This window comes from Girardinichthys multiradiatus, chromosome 24 (assembly GCF_021462225.1).
Source record: "Girardinichthys multiradiatus isolate DD_20200921_A chromosome 24, DD_fGirMul_XY1, whole genome shotgun sequence".
Lineage (NCBI taxonomy): Eukaryota > Metazoa > Chordata > Actinopteri > Cyprinodontiformes > Goodeidae > Girardinichthys > Girardinichthys multiradiatus.
The window spans coordinates 22,371,078-22,395,610 of NC_061816.1; the positions used below are offsets into that span (position 1 = coordinate 22,371,078).

Here is a 24,533-nt window from a genome sequence, read left to right on the forward strand (position 1 = left end):
AAAGCTTTTCAGCAGATGGAAGCATGAAGTGCTCCAAAATATCCTGATAGCTAGCTGCATTGACCCTGCCCTTGATAAAACACAGTGGACCAACACCAGCAGCTGACACGGCACCCCAGACCATCACTGACTGTGGGTACTTGACACTGGACTTCTGGCATTTTGGCATTTCCTTCTCCCCAGTCTTCCTCCAGACTCTGGCACCTTGATTTCTGAATGACATGCAGAATTTGCTTTCATCCGAAAAAAGTACTTTGGACCACTGAGCAACAGTCCAGTGCTGCTTCTCTGTAGCCCAGGTCAGGCGCTTCTGCCGCTGTTTCTGGTTCAAAAGTGGCTTGACCTGGGGAATGTGGCACCTGTAGCCCATTTCCTGCACACGCCTGTGCACGGTGGCTCTGGATGTTTCTACTCCAGACTCAGTCCACTGCTTCCGCAGGTCCCCCAAGGTCTGGAATCGGCCCTTCTCCACAATCTTCCTCAGGGTCCGGTCACCTCTTCTCGTTGTGCAGCGTTTTCTGCCACACTTTTTCCTTCTCACAGACTTCCCACTGAGGTGCCTTGATACAGCACTCTGGGAACAGCCTATTCGTTCAGAAATTTCTTTCTGTGTCTTACCTTCTTGCTTGACGGTGTCAATAGCGGCCTTCTGGTCAGCAGTCTGGTCGGCAGTCTTACCCATGATTGGGGTTTTGAGTGATGAACCAGGCTGGGAGTTTTAAAGGCCTCAGGAATCTTTTGCAGGTCTTTAGAGTTAACTCGTTGATTCAGATGATTAGGTTCATAGCTCGTTTAGAGACCCTTTTAATGATGTGCTAATTTTGTGAGATAGGAATTCTGGGTTTTCATGAGCTGTATGCCAAAATCATCCGTATTAAGACAATAAAAGACCTGAAATATTTCAGTAAGTGTGCAATGAATCTAAAATATATTAATGTTAAATTTTCATCATGACATTATGGAAAATAATGAACTTTATCACAATATGCTAATATTTTGAGAAGGACCTGTATTTTCTCATAACCTTGTCCTATCTGACCATTTTTTAATAACCTTTGAGTTTAATTTAACCGAGTACTCCACACCTGAAAGAAATAGATCATTATCAGACAATGCTGTAACAAGCTTTAAAGAGTCTGTTCCACTTTTAATTTCCTCATTATCACTGAAAAGCACAGTGGAGGGCAATAATTTTGACTCTGCCCCTTCACAAATTGATTCTCTTGTTCATAGTGTTTCTTCATCATTGCGTGATGCATTAGACAATGCAGCCCCCTTGAAAAAGAAGGTAATTATTCATAGGAGGCTAGCTCCTTGGTTTAATTTAGATCTGCATACTTTAAAGCACAATGTTAGAAAATTGGACAGAAAATGGGGCTCACACAACTAGAGGATTCCTACTTAATCTGGAAAAATAGCCTACTGTTGTATAATAAGACACTTTGCCAAGCCAGAACAACTTATTTATCATCATTAATAGAAGAGAACAAGAATAATCCTAGGTTTCTCTATAGTACAGTTGCTAAACTTACACAGAGTCATAGCTCTGTTGAGCCATCCATTCCCTTAGCTCTCAGCAGTCATGACTTTATGGGATTCTTCTTAAATAAAATTGATTCTATTAAAAATAAAATTTTTGACATACTCCCGAAGATGATTACTTCATCCTCAGCAAGTGAGACAACATTGGAAGTAACTGTAGAACCTGATCTGTGTTTGGACTGTTTTGATCCTGTGAAGCTTCCTGAGTTATCAGAAATATTAGCTTCATTTAAACCTTCAACTTGTATGTTAGACCCAATTATTTAAGGAAGTGTTCCCTCTGATTACCAGCCCCATTTTAAATATGATTAATCTATCTTTAGTAAATGGATATGTACAACAGGCTTTTAAGTTAGCTGTAATTAAACCTTTACTTAAGAAACCTTTGCTTGATCGAGATGACTTAAAAAATTACAGACCTATATCCAATCTTCCATTCTTATCTAAAATTCTTGATTAGGAAAATTGTTCCTAATCAAATGTGTGAGCATTTATACAGCAATGACCTGTTTGAAGAGTTTCAGTCAGGCTTCAGAGCTCATCATAGCACCGAAACAGCTCTGCTGAAAGTCAATAATGATATTCTTATGGCCTCAGATAATGGACTTGTGTCTGTACTGGTTCTGTTAGATCTCAGTGCTGCATTTGATCCAGTCAATCACAATATTCTCTTAAAAAGGCTGGAATATGCTGTAGGGATCAGGGGAACAGCGCTAGGCTGGTTTAAATCTTATCTGTCTGACAGATTCCAGTTTGTTCATGTAAATGATAAATCATCTTTAAACTCCAGGGTTAATTGTGGAGTACCAGAGGGTTCAGTACTTGGGCCAATTCTCTTTACTATATACATGCTTCCAATAGTTAAAATTATCAGGCAGCATAGGATACATTTTCACTGTTACGCTGATGATATTCAGCTTTACTTATCCATAAATCCTGATGAGCCCAACCAGTTACATAGACTACAAGCATGTCTTGAAGACATAAAATCTTGGATGACATTACATTTAATTTTCTGCTTCTAAATTCAGACAAGACAGAAGTTGTAGTCTTTGGACCAGAGTCTTTAAAATAGAAACTGCTTAGTCAATCACTTAACCTGGATGGCATTAAATTGTCCCCCGGTAATAAAGTAAAAAACCTTGGTGTTACTTTAGACCAGGACACGTCATTTAAATCCCATATTAAACAGGTTTCTAGGATTTCCTTCTTTCACCTCCGGAACATTGCCAAAATTAGAAATATCCTATCCAGGAACGACGCTGAAAAACTAGTCCATGCATTTGTTACTTCAAGGCTGGACTATTGTAATTCTTTACTATCAGGATGTCCACAAAATGCAGTTAAAAGCCTTCAGCTGATTCAAAATGCTGCAGCAAGAGTTCTGATGAAAATTAAAAAGAGGGATCATATTTCTCCTATTTTAGCTTCCCTTCATTGGCTTCTTGTTAAATCCAGAATAGAATTTAAAATTCTCCTCCTCACATATAAAGCCCTTAATGATCTAGCTCCATCATACGTCAGAGATCTGATTGTTCCATACGTTCCTAACAGAGCACTTTGTTCTCAGACTGCAGGTTTACTGGTGATTCCTAGAGTCTCTAGAAGTAGAATGGGAGGCAGATCCTCTCCATTGGTACCAGCTCCCAGTTTTAGTCTGTGAGGCAGACTACTTTTAAGGCTAGGCTTAAAACTTTTTTTTTGATAAAGTTCTAGTTATAGTTAGAGTGGCTTACGTTATCCTGAGCTATCTCTGTAGTTATGCTGCTATAGGCTTAGGCTGATGGAGGACATAATGACAACTTTCACCCTCTTCGCTACATTCTCACACTACTCTCCAATTCTGCTTTATTTGCTGTTATTTCAATTTTTAACTTTATGTTCTCTCTTTTTTCTCTTCTTAGAAGCTAGACCTGGCCTGACTCTGTGTCTACCTGTGACACCTTTCTGGAGGGGGGCATCGTCCAAGCTTCTGCTCCCAAAAACTTAATACTCACCCTCTACCGATGATCCACATGGCCCTGTCTTTCAGTGTTTAACCTTTTCTCTCTCCTAGACATAGCTACTGACTGAGCCTCTACTGTGACTAACTCTATGTGCTTTCTTTCAGACTCTAACCTTGAAAACTGGCTCAGAGTTTATCTGTTCTTTCTTTCTAGATGAAACGACTAAAGGAGCTACATCCATCAACATTTATTTTTCTTTCCCATAGAACGTACTCCTGGATCAGTGCTTCTTTGTTCTCTTTGTGTCTCTGCTCTGTTCTCTCAAACTCCCATTCGGTCGTGGCAGATGGCCGCTCACACTGAGCCTGGTTCTGCTGGAGGCTTCTTCCTGTTAAAAGGGAGTTTTTCCTCTCCACTGTCTCTACATGCATGCTCAGTATGAGGGATTGCTGCAAAGTCAATTCCAGTGACTGTCCACTGTCTCTACATGCTCATACAGGAGGAGTGAATGCTGCAAGTCGCTGACTGGATGCAATCTGCTGGGTTTCCTTAGATAGAAAAACTTTTTATCCAATTCGAATAAATAACTGAATCTGACTGCACTGTTCAGTGGTTAGGACTAATTGGAATGTATGTACTTGACCTTTGTGAAGTGCCTTGAGACGACGTGTTGTGAATTGGCGCTATATAAATAAACCGAATTGAATTGAAGTATTCAATTATTTGTTTTAATTTTCTATTTATTTTTTATCATTTCACGCAGATAACTTTATTGTGACAATGTAACACAGAAACGTTCATAGCAGCACAGCGCTCTACACTCATGGCTGGAGACGGCGCGTCAGCGACCATAGCTTCAGCCGTTGGAGGGTCAGTGGAAACACAACTGATACCGTACCGAGTTTAATAGAGCGAAATCGAGTGGAGCGGAGACGCGCTGGCTAAAACGAGCCGATGGAAAGGGGTATAAGTCGTTGCAGGACAGCTGCAAATGCATCGATACACTATATTGCCTGTAACATTGGCTCTTACATGCACATGGACATTAATGACATACAATTTTTATTACAAAGGCTTTAACATGTCCCTGACTCACCCTTTGTGACTGTAAAAGCTGAACATCTTCTGGAAATACCTTCCTAGGCTTTAGGAGTTCGTTTATGGGAGTTTTTCTTCCAAAGGCACCTTTGTGAGGTCAGGCACTGATGTTAGATGGGATAGTCCAGACAAGTTCTTCCATACAAACTTGTTCATCCATGAAAAAAGCAAGGTCCATAAGCAGTCCTTTTTGCACCCTTTTTGCCATATGGACGTGGAACAACATCTAATAAAAGCACTGTTTCCCCAACATTACCAGTAGGTGTATCACTACAGCAACTGTGAGTTTACATTAGGACTACAGTGCTATTAAAAAGGGGCACTATAGAAAATGATACCCAGAACTTATTGAGTTACACCATCACAATTGTTTTATTCTGGTTGTTTTTCATTGAAATGCAAGAATGTGTTGCAAAGTCAACTAAAAATACCGAACAGTAAATATTATTCACACTGTAAAAATGATATCATGCCTGACATAATTGTCTAGCTTCTGTCTAGCTCCACATTATTTGATAAAAACACAGAGGGTATAAGTAAAGGCCATCCAGTTACGTAGGTTTTAGGTTGATTCCTAGAATCAGCCTGTTTGCTTTCTGCCTACTTTCAAGAGTTGCTTTCTAGCCTCTCTACTTTCCAATCACCGTAAACGTGGCGCTGCTCTTTGCCTTGCCCAATGTGAATTTGATTGTCCCACTCATGTCAACACTTGTGTTCCTCAAAGTGAGCTTATGGATTGTCCCGTGGTCTTCTAGACGGACATCAGGGCCTGTGTGAAGGGTCGCTCCATTTAAAGTCCAAACTGGAGGTTTGTTGATGGCGACAGAAACCTCACACTGGAAAGAAGCTGGCTCTGGCTCCGTCACCTCAACATCCTCAAGTTCTTTCACAATCAAAAGGGACTGTGCTGTAGCAGCATAAAGAATAATCATGGTGTTAGAGAAAAACAATTGGCAGGAGGAAAATCTTGTAAAAATTATTTTACTCTGGCTTTTCATACAGCTTACCTTCAACCAACAGTTTTGCTTTGGATGTATGCTCCCCAACCTCAATACTGTAAGTGCCCTCATCCTCTACAGCAACCTGGTGGATCACCAGTTTATGGGAACAACCTTCTGTTATGGTCTCCATCCTATCTGAAGAATCCAGCTCCTGTTTGCCTTTGTACCATGTCGCACTGCAGTGAGGGGAGGAAACGGTGCATTCAAGAATCACGCGGTGTTTCTCCAGGGCTGTTCTGTCTCGCAGTGGTTTTACAATCGAAACCGGGAGTTCTGAAAATTGTAGATATTTTTTTTTAGATTTATGATGGGAAAAATAAATTTGGTAACATGAAGGAAGTTCACAGTTAAATAAAAAAACTCACCTTCTACCTCAAGGTAGGCTGTTGATTCAACATCCCTTGCTACAAATCGGATTTCTCCAGCATCTTCGGCTTTAATGTTGCACATCAACAGGAAGTGTTTGGTCCCTGGAAGGTGACACACATGTTAACTCCAGCTGGTAAAAAGGGAAAAGGTTGAGTAATTGTCTAGATTACACAATTCAAACTATCAAATTGTAGTGGGTTCTGTTTCTGACCTTCATTGCGGATCTTTATGGTGCTACTGGGTCTGATCTTATGACCATCCTTGTACCACTCCCCAGCCACATCCTCCAGAGAGACCTCACACATGAACACAGCATTCTGGTCTTCCTGGATGTAGAGGTCCTCAAGATCCTGCACTATCTCCAATTTATGCTCTGAGGGTGGTGATGAAATTTGAAAGAATGACCACTAGATGGAGACATTAAATTCTAAATATCCAGCTGCTTTATTTGGGAATGCGTTCAAGAATATGATGGAGAATAGTCTTGGATTTAATCTTATTTCAAATCTAGAGATCAAAGGATTCTATAAAGCCCAGGTTAAGAAACGATGTGATGAAACAGTTACCATAAACCTCAAGTGAGCAGAAGGTGCTTATTTCGCCTGTTTCACATGTGTAGGAACCAGAGTCAGCAATGGAGCACTGAAGGATCTGGCAGAATCGCTTTCGACCCATGGAGTAAATACGAAGATTCTTTCCTGGCTTCAGGTTTGTCTCATTCTAGAATAGAGAAGAAAGAAAGAAAAATGTTTTCTTTAATCTTTACATAAATAAACTATTAGTATTATTGATGTAGACCTTTTTTTGTTTTCTTTACCTTAAGCCATCTGACTTCAACATTTTGTCTGGAGAATTCACACTCGAGAGTGACTGGAAATTCTTCCTCCACGCGAACATCCGCCAGTGGTTTCAGGATAGTCACAGGTGTCTCTGTCAATTCAGTCAGTCTGATTAACCAGTGAGCACCAGTGAACATGCTTTTGCAGTTCTGACCTAATAAAGAATAAAGATGAAAACCCAGACCTCTCTGACTTGTATTTACCTTTGACAGTGAGCCTTGCAGTCGAGCGCACTCCTTCAGCTGAGAATACGATGGTGCCCGTGTCTTCCAGAGTTAAGTTTGTCAGAGTAAGGCTATGGACAAGCCCATTAATGCTCACCCTAAACTGGTTGTTTGGCTTTACCCGGATGCCATCTTTCTGCCAGATGCCTTCCACATCTGCGTGGGAGAGCTCCACCTCAAAGGAGGCCGTCTCCCGTTCAAAGGTTTCTTGATCTGTTAAGCTTTTGCGGATGGAGATCTTTCGGGCTGGATTAGAGGTAGAGAAGAAGATGGTGTTTGATGGAATGATGTCAAGGAGAAATAACTTAACATGTTCAGAAAAAAACATTGAAATTGAGGGTTTGAACTGATGCTATGACAAATCTAACACATATCTTAAAAGTGCTAGGCATGTCAACTACAACAAAAGCTGATTTAAATATAGACATTGTTGGGATTACTAAAATGCCTCTTCCAGCAGCAGTGTATTGTCACAGTGTCACTCGGTGCACACTAGAATAACATTCTGGTTGCACTTTCACACTTACAAATCTAGCTGAGCTATTTTTAGTATGTTTTTGCTCTCCAGCAGACTGTAAATAAAACACCTATAATATGTGTGATGAGACACTAGTTCCAAAGAAGTGCAGTGAATATCAATTAAAAAAATTCTGCTTACTTTAATTGCTTCATTTGAGAGGAAAATCTGACAAAAAAGATTTTCTCTTTCAGGATTGATTTCCACTTTTCCAACGTTAGCTCCTTCTTACTGATATACTAGTTTAAATCAGTAATATTAATATTTATCTATCAGTAATGATAGATAAATATAGTTAACAGTTTCACCTCTAATAGTTATGAATTTAACTTTGCCTAGAAATTGGACTTTTTTCAGACCCATTACTATGAAAGCTTTTCAAACAAAGGTTGGGTATGTTGAAAAGAAGAAGGGTAGTTAGGTTTCCACAGCTTCAAATCAGTCACTTACGTTCTACATTGAGTTTGACCTGTGTACGGTCATGCAGGGTCTCGCAGCGGTAGGTTCCTCGGTCCGATAGGCTCAGGTTTTGGATTGTGAGACTTCTTTTACAGCCATTCTGGGCCAGGGTATGTCGAAGACCCGACTGGATGACGACCCCTTGCCTCATCCACTGGACCTCACCGGTCTCCAGACTGATTTCTGTCTCCAGGGTGGCTTCTCCAAACTCTTCTGCTGTTATAGCTTCCATTTTCCTGGTGAACATGACCTGTGCCTCTGAAACATTGTGAAGAGAACCATAACTGAAACTCACTCAAACCTTTTGTCAACATTCTAGATATGTTTTCTTTCTAGTCTTACCCTGAACTTTGAGACTGGCCTTGCTCATTTTTCCTTCGGCTTCTGCTGTGATCTTGGAACAGTCTATCAACTGGCACTTTTTAATCACCAAGGTGTGGCACAGGCCATTTCGACTTACATGGAAGCGATCCCCTAAAGTTATTGCCTCATTGTCCATGAGCCAAACCAAGTGAACATCCTCTGGAGATACAACACATTTATAGGTGGCATCTTCTCCTTCTAGAACAGTTGTGTTGTGTAGTTCAGTGAGAAACTCAACAACTCGAGGCACTGAAGAGAGACGAGGCAATGAATGAAAGTGCTAATTCATGTGGAAAAGTCAAAAGCTCAAACTAGATACTTACTCTCCACTCTCAGCATAGCTACTGTCCGATCATCTCTGGATTCACAGGCATACTGCCCTGCATCTTCTTGTGTTAAGCGGTGGATGGTCAAACTTCGTTCAACACCATCTGCCCGAATGGAGAATCTCCTGCTTCCAACTACTTCTGCACCATTCTTGAGCCATTGGACATCTGCTTTTGGTTTGCACACCTCACAGCGTAGGCTCACCATGCCATCAGCATGAGCCACAGTGTCATGGAGGGGTTGCACAAATTTTATTCTCATTTCTGGAATGAAAAACATCTTATGTTTATTAGCTTTTAAACTCTCTTAAAATACTTAGGAAATACTGATTATTACCTTTCACTAGCAGACTGAAGTGCATCTGGTCAGAGTTGGCATCACAGGTGTATTCCCCAGCATCAGACCGCCTTAAAGGCTGAATGGTAAGACTGCGTTTATGGCCATCCATGACTTCTCGAAAGCGTTCACCTTCAACTGGTGTCCAGTCCTTGAGCCAGCGCACAGCCGCACTTTCTTTGGACACATAGCTTGTCAAGGTCACGCTCTCAGCTTCGTAACCTGTCACAACAACATCATCTTCCTTGTTGACAAATGTAACAGGAGGTTCTTTGTTGGAAAAGAAAAGAAACTGTTACTTTTTAAGTTTTTTGCCTCCTATAGGTCCCTATGAAAAACCTATATTCTTCAATTTTTACCTTGTATTCGGATAATATTGATCATCTTGTCATTCACTGCATCACACACATACTTTCCAGAATCAGAGGGCTGAATGTTTGAGATGATAAGTTTTCTCAGAGTTCCGTAGCTTTCAATGAAGGTTTGGGAATCATTAGTGAGAAGCCTGTCATTACAGTACCACTGGACTGGGGCATTAGCACGGGACACCTCACAGGCCAGGATCAGGTCATCACCTGCCATCAAGTCCTGGTAATCAGGGTCACATGAGTTTCCTACAACTCTCACTGGAGGATCTAAGGGTGAAAAGGTTTTCTTTTATTTTGGGGTTTTTGTTAACAACTAGTTTTAAAAAGGTAACAGCTCTTTGAATTTTACCTTCTAATGTAACCTGGAAACTGACACTATCATCCCCAACATCTAGGAAGTATTCTCCTGAATCTTTAAGTTCCGCATTAAGGATTACCAGTGACCGGAACGCACCTTCCTCCTCTTCACAAAACCTTTCGTCACCCTGAATGCGACAGCCATCCTTGTACCATTTGGCATTGCCATTGTACCTAGAGAGCTCGCACTCCAGCACAATGTCGTCTGAAACTAGGAACTTTAGATCTGTCTTGAGCTCAGACTTTCTCAAGATCTTTACAGGTGGCTCTGTGGAAGTAAAGACTCACAGTGCTTTAAAATTGTTTCACTGGACAGAAAATACCAAAGTCAGTTTTTGCTTCTCACCTGAAACTTTCACCTGGAAATTAATTTTATCATCTGTAGCGTCACAGGTGTATTTCCCAGAATCTTTTGGAGTGGGAGAGTTGATGGTCAAAGATCGAAAGATTCCATCTTTGGTGATAGTTATATCATTACTTTGCTCTATTTCTTTGCCATCGAGTAACCACTTGACCTCTGCTGTTGGATGTGACACCTCTATCTCCAAAACAACTGGTTTTCCAGCAAGACTTTCCATTTTGTCTGGCATGTGTTCGAGACGCCTTAGCATCACAGGGGCCTCTAAATAAAAAAAAGGAACAAAAGTAAGTTAAAAAGTATCACTTCAGTGATCTATCTATTTTGGGCTAAGTATCCTGATACATACCTGTGATATTAACAAGAAAGGACACTGAGTCATTTTCAGTGTCACATATATACTCCCCTGTGTCATTCACAGTTGTTAAAGGTATAACTAGCCGTCGTTGGGCCCCATCTACCTCCAGTATCAAGTTAGGGCTCTGTTCAACCTCCAAACTATCTTTGTACCACCGAACTAAACCATCTGCCTGGGAGACTTCACAGCACAGCTCTAGCCTCTCTGGCGCAATATGGATGAGTTCCACCTCGGATTCACTGGGAGAAATGATTCTCACAGGTGGCTCTGAAACAGGAAAGATGTGTTTGAAATAAATTGCACGAACTTAGTTGATTCTAATCTCCTAGGTATATGCTAATTTCAGTTTTACCTGTAACAGTTATCTGGAAAAAGACAGAGTCTCCATTTGTTTCACAGACATACTCTCCACTATCCACCGCTGAGCCACTGGGAATGGTCAGCCTTCTGTATGGACCCTCCGATCTTAGCTGGATGTTGTCGCTTTCCTGGACTTCCTGACCATCCTTAAACCAGCAGACCTTCCCATTGGATCGAGATAACTCACACTGCAAGTTGATCTCTTCTGATACGTAATATGTCATCACAATGTCGTCTTTAGGTTCAACAATCGTCACTGGAGGCTCTAGGTTTATTGTTGAAGTGGGGGGAAACAGTACAAATCCTATTTGTAATCCATTCTTCTCAATAAGGGTGAACTAATTAATATTTTCCACACAAAGGAATATGTATTTCATCATTTCATCAGATGTTGGCATACCCTTGACATTGACTGTAAACTCTATGCTGTTGTTCCCTGACTTGCAAATGTAATTTCCAGCATCTGAAGCCTCTGCAGAGCGGATGATTAACCTCCTCATGGTGCCCTCTGCCTGCAGGGTAATGTTGTCACTTGGCTGGATCTCACTGTCATCCTTATACCTGGAAAATACATATGAAATTACATTTGTACATACATTTTATAAAAGGACACACAACTTTTTATTTCACTGACTGAACTTTTCCTGTTTCAGGTTTAGGATTACAAAAGTATTTCAGTTGCTAAATGCCAGAATAATAATAGAGATCATTGCTCACACGTTTTTTAAAAAGTATTTTCAAATTCAGGAGTTTAAATACATTTAGTATTTGGTAGGATTGTCTTTTAAGTTTTATGACTTGGGTCAAATATTTAGCGTCCTTTGACTAGCTTCTCAACATAGTTTTCTGGAATTTTGGCCCATTCTTCATATAACTGGTATAACTGAGTAAGGTTTGTAGGCTGCCTTGCTCACTCACACCCTTCCAGCTCTGTCCGCATGTTGTACGGGACTGAGATCAGAAATTTTAGATGGCCACTTGATAACATTGAATTTGTTGTCCTTCAGCCACAGTGCAACTGATTTGGTTGGGGTCACTGTCTGTTTGGAAGACCCATTTGTGCCCAGACTTTGACTTCCTCGCTGTTGCTTTAATATTTTCACATAATGTCCTTTACTCATGATGAAATAAATTTTTTGAAGAATGCCAGTCCCCCTTGCAGCTGAACCTCCCCTAAAACATTATACTGCCATCACCGTATGCTAAAGGTGTTTTTTTGAAATGTTAGAATGGTCACTGTGGCCGAACACTTTGATTTTAATTTCATCAGGCCACAGGACATGTTTCCAAAACTTACAATCTTTTGTCCCTGAGTGCATTTGCAACCATGGTGTACAACAATTGTGTCACTGTGAATAATAACACTCTCTTACCAGCTTCAGGCAGCATCTTTCTGAGGCTTTTTGCTTTCAATCTGGTGTTTATATTCACATTTCACACCAAAACACGTTCATCTCTCAGGACACAGAACCCTTCTCCTAAATAAATGGTATGATGGCTGGACTCTCCCATGATGATTATAATTGTGCATATTTGTTTGAACAGATGAATGTGGTTCCTTCAGGCATTTTTAAATTGTACCCAAAGATGAACCAGACTAGTGGAGCTCTATAAATCTATTCCTGATATCTTGATATGTTTGGATTTTTATCATATTTTCTTCATGACGCACAACACAGAACACTTTTAGCTTTTATTGTCTTACCAAGCAACTTCAGCATCATCTCTTGTAACATGGCAAAGCAGAACCACAGGATCCAGCTCCATGCTATTCTTATGAAGCTCCTCCTCTGACACTGGACTGAACTCTACTGGAGGTCCTGAGCAGCATGAGATTAATGGATGGATTTTACAGCTGCTGGAACAAACGTTAACGTATTTCCTAAAAAACATTTGCTAGTAACTATATAACCTTCGACATCCACATTGAATTTGATGACATCCCCTGAAGTTTCACATGTGTAAACTCCAGAGTGAGATGCTTCGGCAGACTGGATCACAATTCTTCTCATATTTCCGTCTGATTGGATGTTTAGTCCATCGCTCACCTGAAGTTCCTCACCGTCTTTATACCAGGATACCTTAGCGAAGGGATGGGTGACCTCGCAGTAGAGCACAATGGCATCACCGGTTTCCACTATCTTATTGCTGTCTAGTTCTGACAGAGGGATGAACCTGAACACAGCAGCTGCAGAGAAATAAACACATGAAAAAGAATCCAACATGGTGGATGAATATTACAGATTTCTACACCTACGTTTAACTCTGAGCAAAGCTGAATCTCTCACTCCGTTGGCTATAAATGTAATCTCTGCTGAATCCTCAGCGGTTCTAGTTTCATGGATCACCAAGGAGTGCTTTGTTTGGTTCTGCTGCATGGAATATCTCCCACTGTGCTGCAGCTGGGAGCTGTTCAGAAACCATGTTCCAACCATTGGTGCAGACAGTTCGATGGAGAAGTGGGCGTCCTCTCCTTCCATCACTTCTAAGCCTTGGAGATGCGTGTGAATCTTGGGCCCTGGGACTAAAAGTGTAAAAATATATCAATCATTTGTGGGTTATTTTTACTCAAATATAACACATTAACTGTTTCTACAATAGCGATTCTACTTTTAACAGTGCTGCTCACCAAGATGGATCACTTTGGGGAACTCCACATGGCCACTGCGTCCATACTTATTGATGCAACAGACACGAAATCGATAGTCGCCTTCACACTGAACGCTGTCACCAGAAACCTCAGCTGAGGTGGCGGTCTCTGAGGTGAAGCACTTCTGCCACTCCTGAGAACCAACCTCTTGTCTCTCCAGGACAAACATGGAACGGGTGGTAGTTTGGGTGTTGGGTGCGGGTACCCAGGTGAGAAGAGCACTGTTGGGTCTGTCTACATTCATTTTGACACCCACAGGACAGATTGGGGGGCAGTGTCGGGTTGCTTTAGGACAGAGGAAAAACAGCACATACTGTAATAATATTTTCTTCATAATATTTGTCTCATGGCAGGAATATTCAGGAACATGTTCGTCTGAAGTGCTTTTAATTACAGTGAGAAGCAGCAAAGACACCATCTATCAATCCATTAAGCTAGCTGACTAACCTGTCCATCTTTCCATTACCCTAGCTGGCTAACTCATTCATTCATTCATTCATTCATTCATTCATTCATTCATTCATTCATTCATTCATTCATTCATCCATCCATCCATCCATCGCTAATATTGCATGCCTGGACGGTACCTTTTACTTTGAGACGTGATGAGCTTTTAGATCTTCCTGCAACAAACATCACAACCCCAGAGTCATGATAGGCCACGTTGACAAAGACCAGTATGTGAGTCTTGCCAAAAGACTTGAGGATTGTCTGGTGTGTCTCGTGTATCTTCAACCCATCTTTGAACCAGTGGACCTCCAAGTCATCATTCTCAACCTCGACGCAGAATGCAGCATTCTCACCTTCCAGCACCTCCAGTTTCCGAGGTAGTTTACGAACAATTGTGCCTGTACGTACGACAATGTTTCATTTGCATTTCTTTGTAAATTTTATTCAATAATAAGCTTACAGACATTACATGCATCCTACCTTTAACTGCTAGCTCAGCAATGCTCTTTGCTCCATCTGGCATCTCACAAAGGTAAACCCCATCGTCATCTGTTCCAACATCATGGATGGTGAGTTTGCGTCTGGTTCCTTTCTGTTCCATCCCATACTTACTGCTGGGCATCAGCCTCTGGTCCTCCAGGTACCAGGCAGCTGGGATCATTTCATCGGGCACCTCACACTCCAGCACAGCAACATCCCTCTCCTTTACCTCCACGTCTTTTAATAGCCGTCTGAACCGCACAGAGGGCCCTGAGGAACATTGAAAGTTGTAAGTAGTAGGTTCTGATACACATACATTCTGGTAAAGTTTAAAATTGATAATTTCTCAAGTCTAGAGTATTGGTAAAACATGAGCTTGTGATTTTGTTAAATAATGAGATGATAAGATCAAATCTGATTAATTGTTCTCACTACTCTACTTTCCCCCCCATCATCGTGATGTCTTTACCACTTTAATCAGGTATTTATTGGTGTTATGCTATCCAGGCTTTTGCAACACCAAATGCTTAAATGTTTATAAAAAGCTATGAGACGTATGACTGTCTATGCAGTCATGAAAAGTCTGGATAATAGATACAAATATTCCTTCCTTCCTTCACGTGTGGCTGTCTTTGCTTCCATTTTCCTCCATCTTTTTTCTTAGTGAAATTTGGTGTTTACTTTATTTGGTATTTGAGGTAAAAAGAAAATGAGAAAATGAACCCAGTTGGCCTAATGGTTATTCTGTTATGGTGTGGCCCTAACATGATCATTTTTTTTAACAACCTTTGGATTTGGTTTTCACTTTAAGTAGCTCTTCAAGTTTTTTTAATTGCATCTTGATGGTTTTGCACAAAGCTCTTTGTGTATAAACGTGCACTGAAACCTTTTTAACATTTCTGACTGCTTTAAAGCAGAATTGTTAAACTCTAATCTCCAGTCTGATGAGACTTTCCTTTTATTTCATTTATCTTCAGATAACTGCGATGACATCAAATGTATAAAACGACACTGGTAGTTTGTTTTTAAAAAAATAATAAAAAAGCTAAAGTTCAATTGGAGAGACCTCTAAAAGTGAAAGAGGGGTAGTAACTGTATACTGTAAATACATATAAACCCCTGGGTGAGATAATTAAACATTTATATTTGAGACTGCCTCATAAAGTGCAGTAGCACACATTTAGTCTATTTACTGAAATGTCCCTGTGGTTTGGTTTATATGGGACAAACAAGAAGAGCTCAAAGGCTCAAATAATGGAGCATAAGACTGATACAAGGACACAAAACATCGCCATCGCCCATCATTTTATACAAGCCAACCATGGCTCGACAGCATGCTTGTAATCTTGGGGACCAGAAAACATCTTCTTTACCTCTAGAGGAGCGGATGTAAATAATCTCTAACTTTGCAGAGATGGATACTGGAATTGTGCTGTTAACTTGTTAAGGCCTAAGGGTTTAAGAAACAATTGTTGCCTGAAATTACATGCCTGAAATAAATCAAGTAAATAGCTCCACAGTTACAAGGTCTACATGCAAATCTTTAGTACCTACGCAAAGGTAAGACATAAAAGAATATTTTTCAAGTGGAAGCACTATTGCAACTGTTAGTATGTCTGATCTGTGTGTGATCAAACAAAAAAAAATTAAACACACCACACACACCTCAAACTGCCAGCAGGTGTTTATGAAGAATTGGATCTGTCATGTTTCCTTAAATGTGCTGTTGCTAGATATCTATATGCTAAATTCCCTCTTTAAGGATGTGTTGCCAAATAGTTTTTCATGTATATAATTATTTCATCTTTTGTATACGTTCTTCAGTCTATGGTTTGTAATATATTCTACTCGTTTTGTTAAACAAACAACAAATATGTCTTCTGACTAATATATCTCATGACTTTGCTGTCTTTCCAATTATTATTATGTATGTGTTTTGGGTTGTCTATACTTGTTTGACTTGTTGTTGATCTTTTCGACACTGAGACAAGACATGATGTTTGCAATCCATTAAAGAGATTAGGGAAACAGTACCCACTTCATATGGGATCATTGTTTTTCTTTTATTAGTCCCTCAGCTGTAATGACATGTTACACTGTGTCACCTTCCATCTGAATACATCCTAAAATGTGTCTCATGTTGATAAATACTTCATATAAAAGTTGGTAATTTACCTTTCACAGTCAGGTGAACAGCACTTAGGGTGTTTCCCAGAGCGTTCGATGCGGCGCATACATATAGCCCGGTATCCTGCATCTTACAGTAGAGGACCTTCAGTGTGTAGTAACCTTCTCGATCCTCAAATACCAAATGACGCCTGTCAGGTTCCAAAGGAACCCCATCTTTCTTCCAGATGATCTCAGGTTTGGGCTTGCCTGTCACAAAGCAGCGAAACTTGGCATGCTTCCCCTCCGTCACTACAAACTTTTTGACCTTGGATACATTGACGGGCAACTCCTCGGTGAGCTTTGACAAACTGAACCGCCCGCCTCTGTGCTTGGGTGACCTCTGGCTGCTGATGTGACTGTTTGAAGACATTTTAGTCTCTTCTCGCTCTGGAATGGGCTCGACAAGAAGGACAGCTCCTGCCAAGGCCTCGCCATGACAGTTCACGGCCTTGCAGGTGTAGACGCCTTTGTCTGGCATGCGTGTCCCATAGATCTTGAGCTGAAACCAGCCTCCATCTTGATAGCTCACATTGAAGTGGGAGCACTCAAAGATATCATTGAGCTTCTTACTGTCTTTCTCCCAAGTCACCTCAGGCAAAGGCATGCCCCAGATTTTGCATGAGAAGGCAGCGTCCTCTCCACGATCCACACGCAGTGACAAAGGCTTGATGAGAAATCGTGGCTTATCGTTTGATGTTAAATCTAACTCTTTTAGTTTTTCATTTGCTTGACACTTCCACTTGTGCTGTCCATTCATTTTCTTCTCATTTGCACCATTTTCCACCATGTTGTAGCCATTTAGGCTTTCCCCAAAGTCTCCATTTTCTTTTACATCATTTTTATTTAATTGTATAATTTCCCAGTTATGTTCAGGAAGCTCCCCTTCCACTTTGAGTGAGGCTGCTGCATAGGTTTCCCCTATGCTATTTCTAGCCTTGCAGATGTACTGACCAGCATCTTCTTGGGTAACTCCAGTAATGGTCAACAAGTACACTGTTCCCTCCTCGGAAATCTTGTATCGTTGTTCAGACAGGATTTGAACATTTTTACGTTCCCAGATGACATCTGGCCGAGGGTCCCCATCAATTTGGCACCTCAGGGTGGCATCTGTTCCACACTGTGCCACAACAGGGCGTGGATATCCCAAAACACGAGGTGCACCACCCAGAATATCCATGATAATGTCAACTGTTGTCCTGGCTGAATGAAGAGGTGTCTTTTTTAGTTTTTGTCTCAAAGTTAGCTTCTTGTCTTTGATGAAAAGCTGTTAGATGAAGAAAACATAAAGTCACAAATCTAGGGAATTCTCTTCAGAATGTGCTTTAAAAAGGACATAATCAAGAATAAAACAAATCCATAGCTGTTGACGAGCATTTCAAAAGCCGAATGCAGTTATTAAAGCTGATATATAGTATGTTCAGTTGCATCATGTTTTAGAGGCTTAGACGTTGAGTAGATGCAGTTGGCCCTTGGTTCTCTCACAGTTGGTGCTGTAGGTCAATGACGGGTGTATTTATAACGTACTCCAAAATAAGATGCGGGAGACCAGGTGTCACAGTGCAAAAAAAGAAAAACTGTGGGGATCACACCTAGTGACTCAAAAGGATGCAATTGAGTCATTAAATCAACACACAGATGTAGAGATTATTGATATCAGCTGCATCATCACTCTATGTGGGTTCTTTCTGTCTCTGAATTCTAAATTGTTGGATGGTTTCTGTGTTTACCCCACGTTTGAAGTTCAGCAGTATCATCTTTTCCTAATGGAAATGTTTCTTTTATTTCAGCAGCATGATCTTACACTAAAACATTTAGAAAAATCTAGCCTTTAGGTTATGTACATGTATTCAGTGTTGACGGTTAACGTTTCTCTGGGGGAAAATGTGAGCTTACACAGATGCCCTCTTCAAAATGGGAAAGAAAATAAAACATTCATTTTCTGTAAGATATCTGTGGAATTTGTCTTCATAAATCAGGAAATCATTACCCACCTAAGGATACTCATATCTGCAGTCAGAGCAATGATTAAGAAAAAAGGGAGAAAAATCTCTTGCTGTTAACTGAGTTCAGAAGATAGTGACATTGTGGTGCCATGGAGTCAATTAGACATCATCTGCATACTAATCAGTTGTTTGAGAGGCATGCTCGTTCTATTTTCACTAAAGTAAACTGTGAGAGTCAGAGTCTGAGTCTGTGTGTGTGTGTGTGTGTTTGTGCGTGTGTGTGTGTGTGTGTGTGTGGATCCGCCAGGGTGGATGAGTGGAAAACAGCCTTCAAGACTCCTCTCGGTCATTTTGAATACCTGGTCATGCCTTTTGGACTATGCAATGCTCCTGCTGTCTTTCAGGCACTTGTTAATGACGTACTTAGAGACTTTTTGAACATTTTTGTTTTTGTATATTTTGATGACATATTAATCTACTCCAAGGACATTGAGGAACATCGTCGCCATGTACACCTAGTACTACAACATCTTTTAGAAAACCGACTCTTTGTGAAGAGTGAAAAGTGCGAGTTTCATCAAACCTCTGTCACCTTCCTAGGATACATTCTCGAGAGTGGACAGGTTCGATGTGACCCCATTAAGGCGGTCCTGAAGTGGCCTGTACCAGATAACCGCAAAGCACTACAAAGATTCCTCGGGTTTACAAACTTTTACAGACGCTTTATAAGAAACTACAGTCAGACAGCCTCACCACTCACTGCTTTAACCTCTTCCAAGGTCCAATTGTCATGGTTACCCGAGGCTGAAGAAGCATTTCAGGCTCTAAAAAAGAAGTTCTCTCAAGCTCCTATCTTAATTCACCCTGACTCTTCGAAACAGTTCATTTAAGAGGTTGATGCCTCTGACATTGGGGTAGGAGCAGTCTTATCACAAAACTCTAAAGATGGGATATTACATCCTTGTGCCTTTTTTTCACGCAGACTGAACAACGCAGAGAAAAATTATGACGTCGGAGATAGGGAATTACTGGATATCAAGTTAGCTCTTGAGGAATGGCGCCACTGGCTTGAGGGCACGGAACATCCAGTCCAAGTCTGGACGGACCATAATAACTTGGCTCACTTACAATCTGCTAAAAGATTGAATCCACGTCAGTCCCGGTGGTCTTTGTTCTTTTCACGTTTTGACCTCTGTATTTCTTTCAGACTTGGAACTAAGAACGCTGAACCGACGCACTCTCCAGACAGTTTGCAGGTGACGAATCAGTAAAGGAGCCAGCTCCCATCTTACCGCCTAATTGGACGGTCGGGGCGCTCAGGTGGGAGATGGAAGATGTAATCCGTAGAGCACAGCAACAAGAACCCGACCCCGGCACAGGACCACCCAATTGTATCTACGTTCCACTTCAGGTTTATCATAAACTCATTGATTGGTTACACACAGTTACATTTTCAGCCCATCCCGGAGTTAGCAGGACAATAGCTCTAATACAGAGAAGGTTTTGGTGGCCTTCAATCCACAAGGATGTTAAAGACTTTGTTCAGGCGTGAAACAAGACCAGCAATCAACCCTCCGCTGGTCTTCTCCAACCGCTCAGTATACCTGGTCGTCCCTGGTCATATATTGCTTTGGACTTTGTTACCGGTTTACCCTCATCTTCAGGTATGACCACTATTCTCACAATTTTTGACCGATTCCCTAAGACATGCCATCTCATCCCACTCAGGAAACTGGCCTTTGCTCTGCAAACCACCAAGCTACTCACCAAACATGTTTTCCATTTACATGGCATACCACATAACATCCTGTCTGACCGAGGTCCACAATTCATCTCTCAGGTCTGGAAGCAATTTTGTTTAACTTTGGGAGCTAGAGTTTCACTAACCTCCGGCTACCACCCCCAATCCAACGGACAAACAGAAAGACTCAACCAACAACTTGAATCCACCTTACGCTGTCTCACTTCAACTAATCCTACAGACTGGTGCTCATACCTGCCATGGGTTAAATATGCTCTGAACTCTGACATTTCTTCTGCTACAGGATGTTGACCTTTTGAAGCATCGCTAGGTTACTAGCCACCTTTGTTTTCTGCTGATGAGACAGACATCACGGTCCCTTCAGTCCACCAACATATCTGTCGCTGCAAGACCATATGGAACTCCACCATTCAAACCCTCCAACGAACTGCAGAACAGAATAAACGGTTCACGGATCGTCGACGCCGATCGAGATCGAGACAGTGATCAGCCCATCAGCGGTCCACCTTTGTCTACCTGCAAGCCTTCGCATACAACCTACGTTTCATGTTTCACAGATTAAGCCTTGGATCCCTAGTGCTTCAATTCCGACTGGCTGAGTTCCAACTTTGTTCCAGTGTATCTCTGAGCATCTGGATTATCAGCTACTGAGTTAAGGAACTACCTTCTTGTGGATTTCTCTCACTTCCGTCTGTACCTTCCGGACACGGACCAAGCTGGCGGCTTCCCGTTTCCCTTGCCTCCAGGACCCAGGCATCAGCACACCCTGCTTCTTCCTCCATCTTGAACATCGGCACCTGAGCTTCTTTTGGCTGGCACCAAGCTCACCACAGAGAAGACAACTGAACAATACTCCTTCGTAAGTTAAGACTCTGAATCTCTCTAGCCCTGGCGGTTCTTGCTCCAACAATTTAGTAAGCCATTTCTCAGATCTTAGTAATCAGTTGCTTCATATTATTAATTTGTTCACCAATCCATTTTGCTTCCTTCCCTTACAGTTGGTGTTCCCAGTTCCCATCCTAGACTACTTTGTTGACAATACAAACGGTAAAACTTTTCCTTCTGAGTGTTCTCTGTATGTGGGTCTAATCTATATCGAAAATGACATAAACATACTATTTGCTGAACATTACCTGGAAATGAACTGGAACCAAATGCTTTGGTCAGATGGGATGGGATACGATTGAGCTTGTCACCATCAAACACTCCAATTGGGTCTGGCCTGAAAGAAAAGATAAAAATGTGAAAAGCACCACGTGCACAGTGTTAAGTATGATAGGGGATCTGTGGTACTGTGGGCCTGTTTGTTATCCAAAGGCCAGGAGAACCTTGTTAGAGTACGTGGGAACATGAACTCTGTTTTCATTGGGTGTTATAACTGCATGATTATATACATAAAAGGCAAAATCTCCACAGAAAATGATTGATGAGACACAAAATCTACTTTTTTTCTCAGCTATCTCAGTTGCCAGAGCTAAATTTTAGAGATAACCTGTATCCTGAGCTGAAGACTCTAGGAGATCTACAGGTCCTTCTCAAAATATTAGCATATTGTGATAAAGTTCATTATTTTCCATAATGTCATGATGAAAATTTAACATTCATATATTTTAGATTCATTGCACACTAACTGAAATATTTCAGGTCTTTTATTGTCTTAATACGGATGATTTTGGCATACAGCTCATGAAAACCCAAAATTCCTATCTCACAAAATTAGCATATTTCATCCGACCAATGAAAGAAAAGTGTTTTTAATACAAAAAACGTCAACCTTCAAATAATCATGTACAGTTATGCACTCAATACTTAGTCGGGAATCCTTTGGCAGAAATGACTGCTTCAATGCGGCGTGGCATGGAGGCAATCAGCCTGTGGCACTGCTGAGGTCTTATGGAGGCCCAGGATGCTTTGATAGCGGCCTTTAGCTCATCCAGAGTGTTGGGTCTTGAGTCTCTCAACGTTCTCTTCACAATATCCCACAGATTCTCTATGGGGTTCAGGTCAGGAGAGTTGGCAGGCCAATTGAGCACAGTGATACCATGGTCAGTAAACCATTTACCAGTGGTTTTGGCACTGTGAGCAGGTGCCAGGTCGTGCTGAAAAATGAAATCTTCATCTCCATAAAGCTTTTCAGCAGATGGAAGCATGAAGTGCTCCAAAATCTCCTGATAGCTAGCTGCATTGACCCTGCCCTTGATAAAACACAGTGGACCAACACCAGCAGCTGACACGGCACCCCAGACCATCACTGACTGTGGGTACTTGACACTGGACTTCTGGCATTTTGGCATTTCCTTCTCCCCAGTCTTCCTCCAGACTCTGGCACCTTGATTTCCGAATGACATGCAGAATTTGCTTTCATCCGAAAAAAAGTACTTTGGACCACTGAGCAACAGTCCAGTGCTGCTTCTCTGTAGCCTAGGTCAGACGCTTCTGCCGCTGTTTCTGGTTCAAAAGTGACTTGACCTGGGGAATGCGGCACCTGTAGCCCATTTCCTGCACACGCCTGTGCACGGTGGCTCTGGATGTTTCTACTCCAGACTCAGTCCACTGCTTCCGCAGGTCCCCCAAGGTCTGGAATCGGCCCTTCTCCACAATCTTCCTCAGGGTCCGGTCACCTCTTCTCGTTGTGCAGCGTTTTCTGCCACACTTTTTCCTTCCCACAGACTTCCCACTGAGGTGCCTTGATATAGCACTCTGGGAACAACCTATTCGTTCAGAAATTTCTTTCTGTGTCTTACCCTCTTGCTTGAGGGTGTCAATAGTGGCCTTCTGGACAGCAGTCAGGTTGGCAGTCTTACCCATGATTGGGGTTTTGAGTGATGAACCAGGCTGGGAGTTTTAAAGGCCTCAGGAATCTTTTACAGGTGTTTAGAGTTAACTCGTTGATTCAGATGATTAGGTTCATAGCTCGTTTAGAGACCCTTTTAATGATATGCTAATTTTGTGAGATAGGAATTTTGGGTTTTCATGAGCTGTATGCCAAAATCATCCGTATTAAGACAATAAAAGACCTGAAATATTTCAGTTAGTGTGCAATGAATCTAAAATATATGAATGTTAAATTTTCATCATTACATTATGGAAAATAATGAACTTTATCACAATATGCTAATATTTTGAGAAGGACCTGTAAGGACATTGTGCCATCATGACTGGTCAAAGCTTCCTCTGTCTGTGAAAACCATTGTTGACCCTTGTGAAATTTTTCACCCTAACCCTGAGGAAAAAACTAAGTGCTTTCCTATTTGCAAATAGAACGGTAGAAAAGATAACTATTTCCTAACATGGGACTTTTTTTTAAACTGAAGGTATTTGCTCAAATTAAAGTTGGATCTGAAAATAATTCAGTGCAAAGTTATGATGGTTTAAGATAATTTTATTTGTAATGGAATAAACGTTTTGAGGCCTTTTACGCATCTTTACCAGGATGCTGCATGTTGTCATGAGCGTTTTTTGACATAAAGACCTGCAATGATTATGGCTGCAGATAAACTATATTGCCAAAAGTATTGGGTCACACCACCAAATGAAAAAAATCTGGTGTTCCAATCACTTCAATGCGGGCAGGTGTATAAAGTTTGGTTTGGAGAAACTTGACTGGCCTGACCTCAACCTTCTTGAACACCTTTGGGATGAATTTGAGAGGAGGCTGCTATTCATTCCTATTAACACACTCCTAAACCTTGTGGAAGATGTTTACAGAATAGTTAAAGCTGCTATTGCTAGCCACGGTGGCTCCATCAACAAATTGGACCTTATGGATTAAGAATAGGATGACATGTACATGTAACAGTACACAGAAAAATACTTTTGTCAATATAGTGTATGTAGCCAACTTTGTTACCTTTCTATGGTCCAAGCACTCTGTGGACACATTCATAGAAATGATTAAAAACCCAAAGCAGAGGTCAGCTGAAAGAGTATCCAAACGTGTAAACGCACCGCTCTCTAATAGCTGCTTTCTCTTAAGGGTTGAGATGACCTTCTTCTCTCGAAAGCATTTGTTTCTTGACGTCTTGGTTTGACGTTGACAAATTCTGGTCCTTATTCAGCACACCGTCCGGTCACTTTAGCTTCTACAAACGGGACAAAAATAAATTTTCCCTTCACGTTCTTCGGTCAAAGTTGTAGTTTTCTTTTCTCACTTGTTTCCGTCTTTATCGGCATAAGGCTGGAGGTTGCAGAAAGGGAAATGACCACGGTTTTTCATCTGACTGTGTTTTGCATGCCTCAGCTCTGATTCAGTCATTG

The 24,533-nt window shown here is 41.3% G+C and overlaps 1 protein-coding gene across 2 annotated transcripts; it reads right to left on the bottom strand.

Annotated features, from left to right (window-relative positions):
• Window positions 1-4,939: 4,939 nt before the first annotated feature.
• Window positions 4,940-24,533, bottom strand: obsl1a (obscurin like cytoskeletal adaptor 1a). 2 transcript variants are annotated; one of them, XM_047354774.1, is made up of 26 exons: window positions 24,225-24,533; window positions 21,410-21,498; window positions 16,578-17,835; window positions 14,403-14,672; window positions 14,060-14,320; window positions 13,452-13,757; window positions 13,080-13,346; window positions 12,735-13,010; window positions 12,528-12,642; window positions 11,223-11,383; window positions 10,815-11,087; window positions 10,454-10,729; window positions 10,093-10,368; window positions 9,739-10,014; window positions 9,381-9,656; window positions 9,022-9,291; window positions 8,682-8,948; window positions 8,338-8,607; window positions 7,987-8,253; window positions 6,999-7,265; window positions 6,774-6,886; window positions 6,523-6,676; window positions 6,168-6,329; window positions 5,953-6,057; window positions 5,594-5,860; window positions 4,940-5,493 (listed from the first exon to the last, which is right to left on the bottom strand). In XM_047354774.1, the coding sequence occupies exons 3-26, from the start codon at window positions 17,746-17,748 to the stop codon at window positions 5,216-5,218; spliced, it is 6,624 nt and encodes a 2,207-aa protein (XP_047210730.1). In that variant the 5' UTR covers window positions 17,749-17,835; window positions 21,410-21,498; window positions 24,225-24,533; the 3' UTR covers window positions 4,940-5,215. The 2 variants fall into 2 exon arrangements, with proteins under 2 accessions (XP_047210730.1, XP_047210729.1); XM_047354773.1 differs by having other exon boundaries at window positions 24,127-24,533.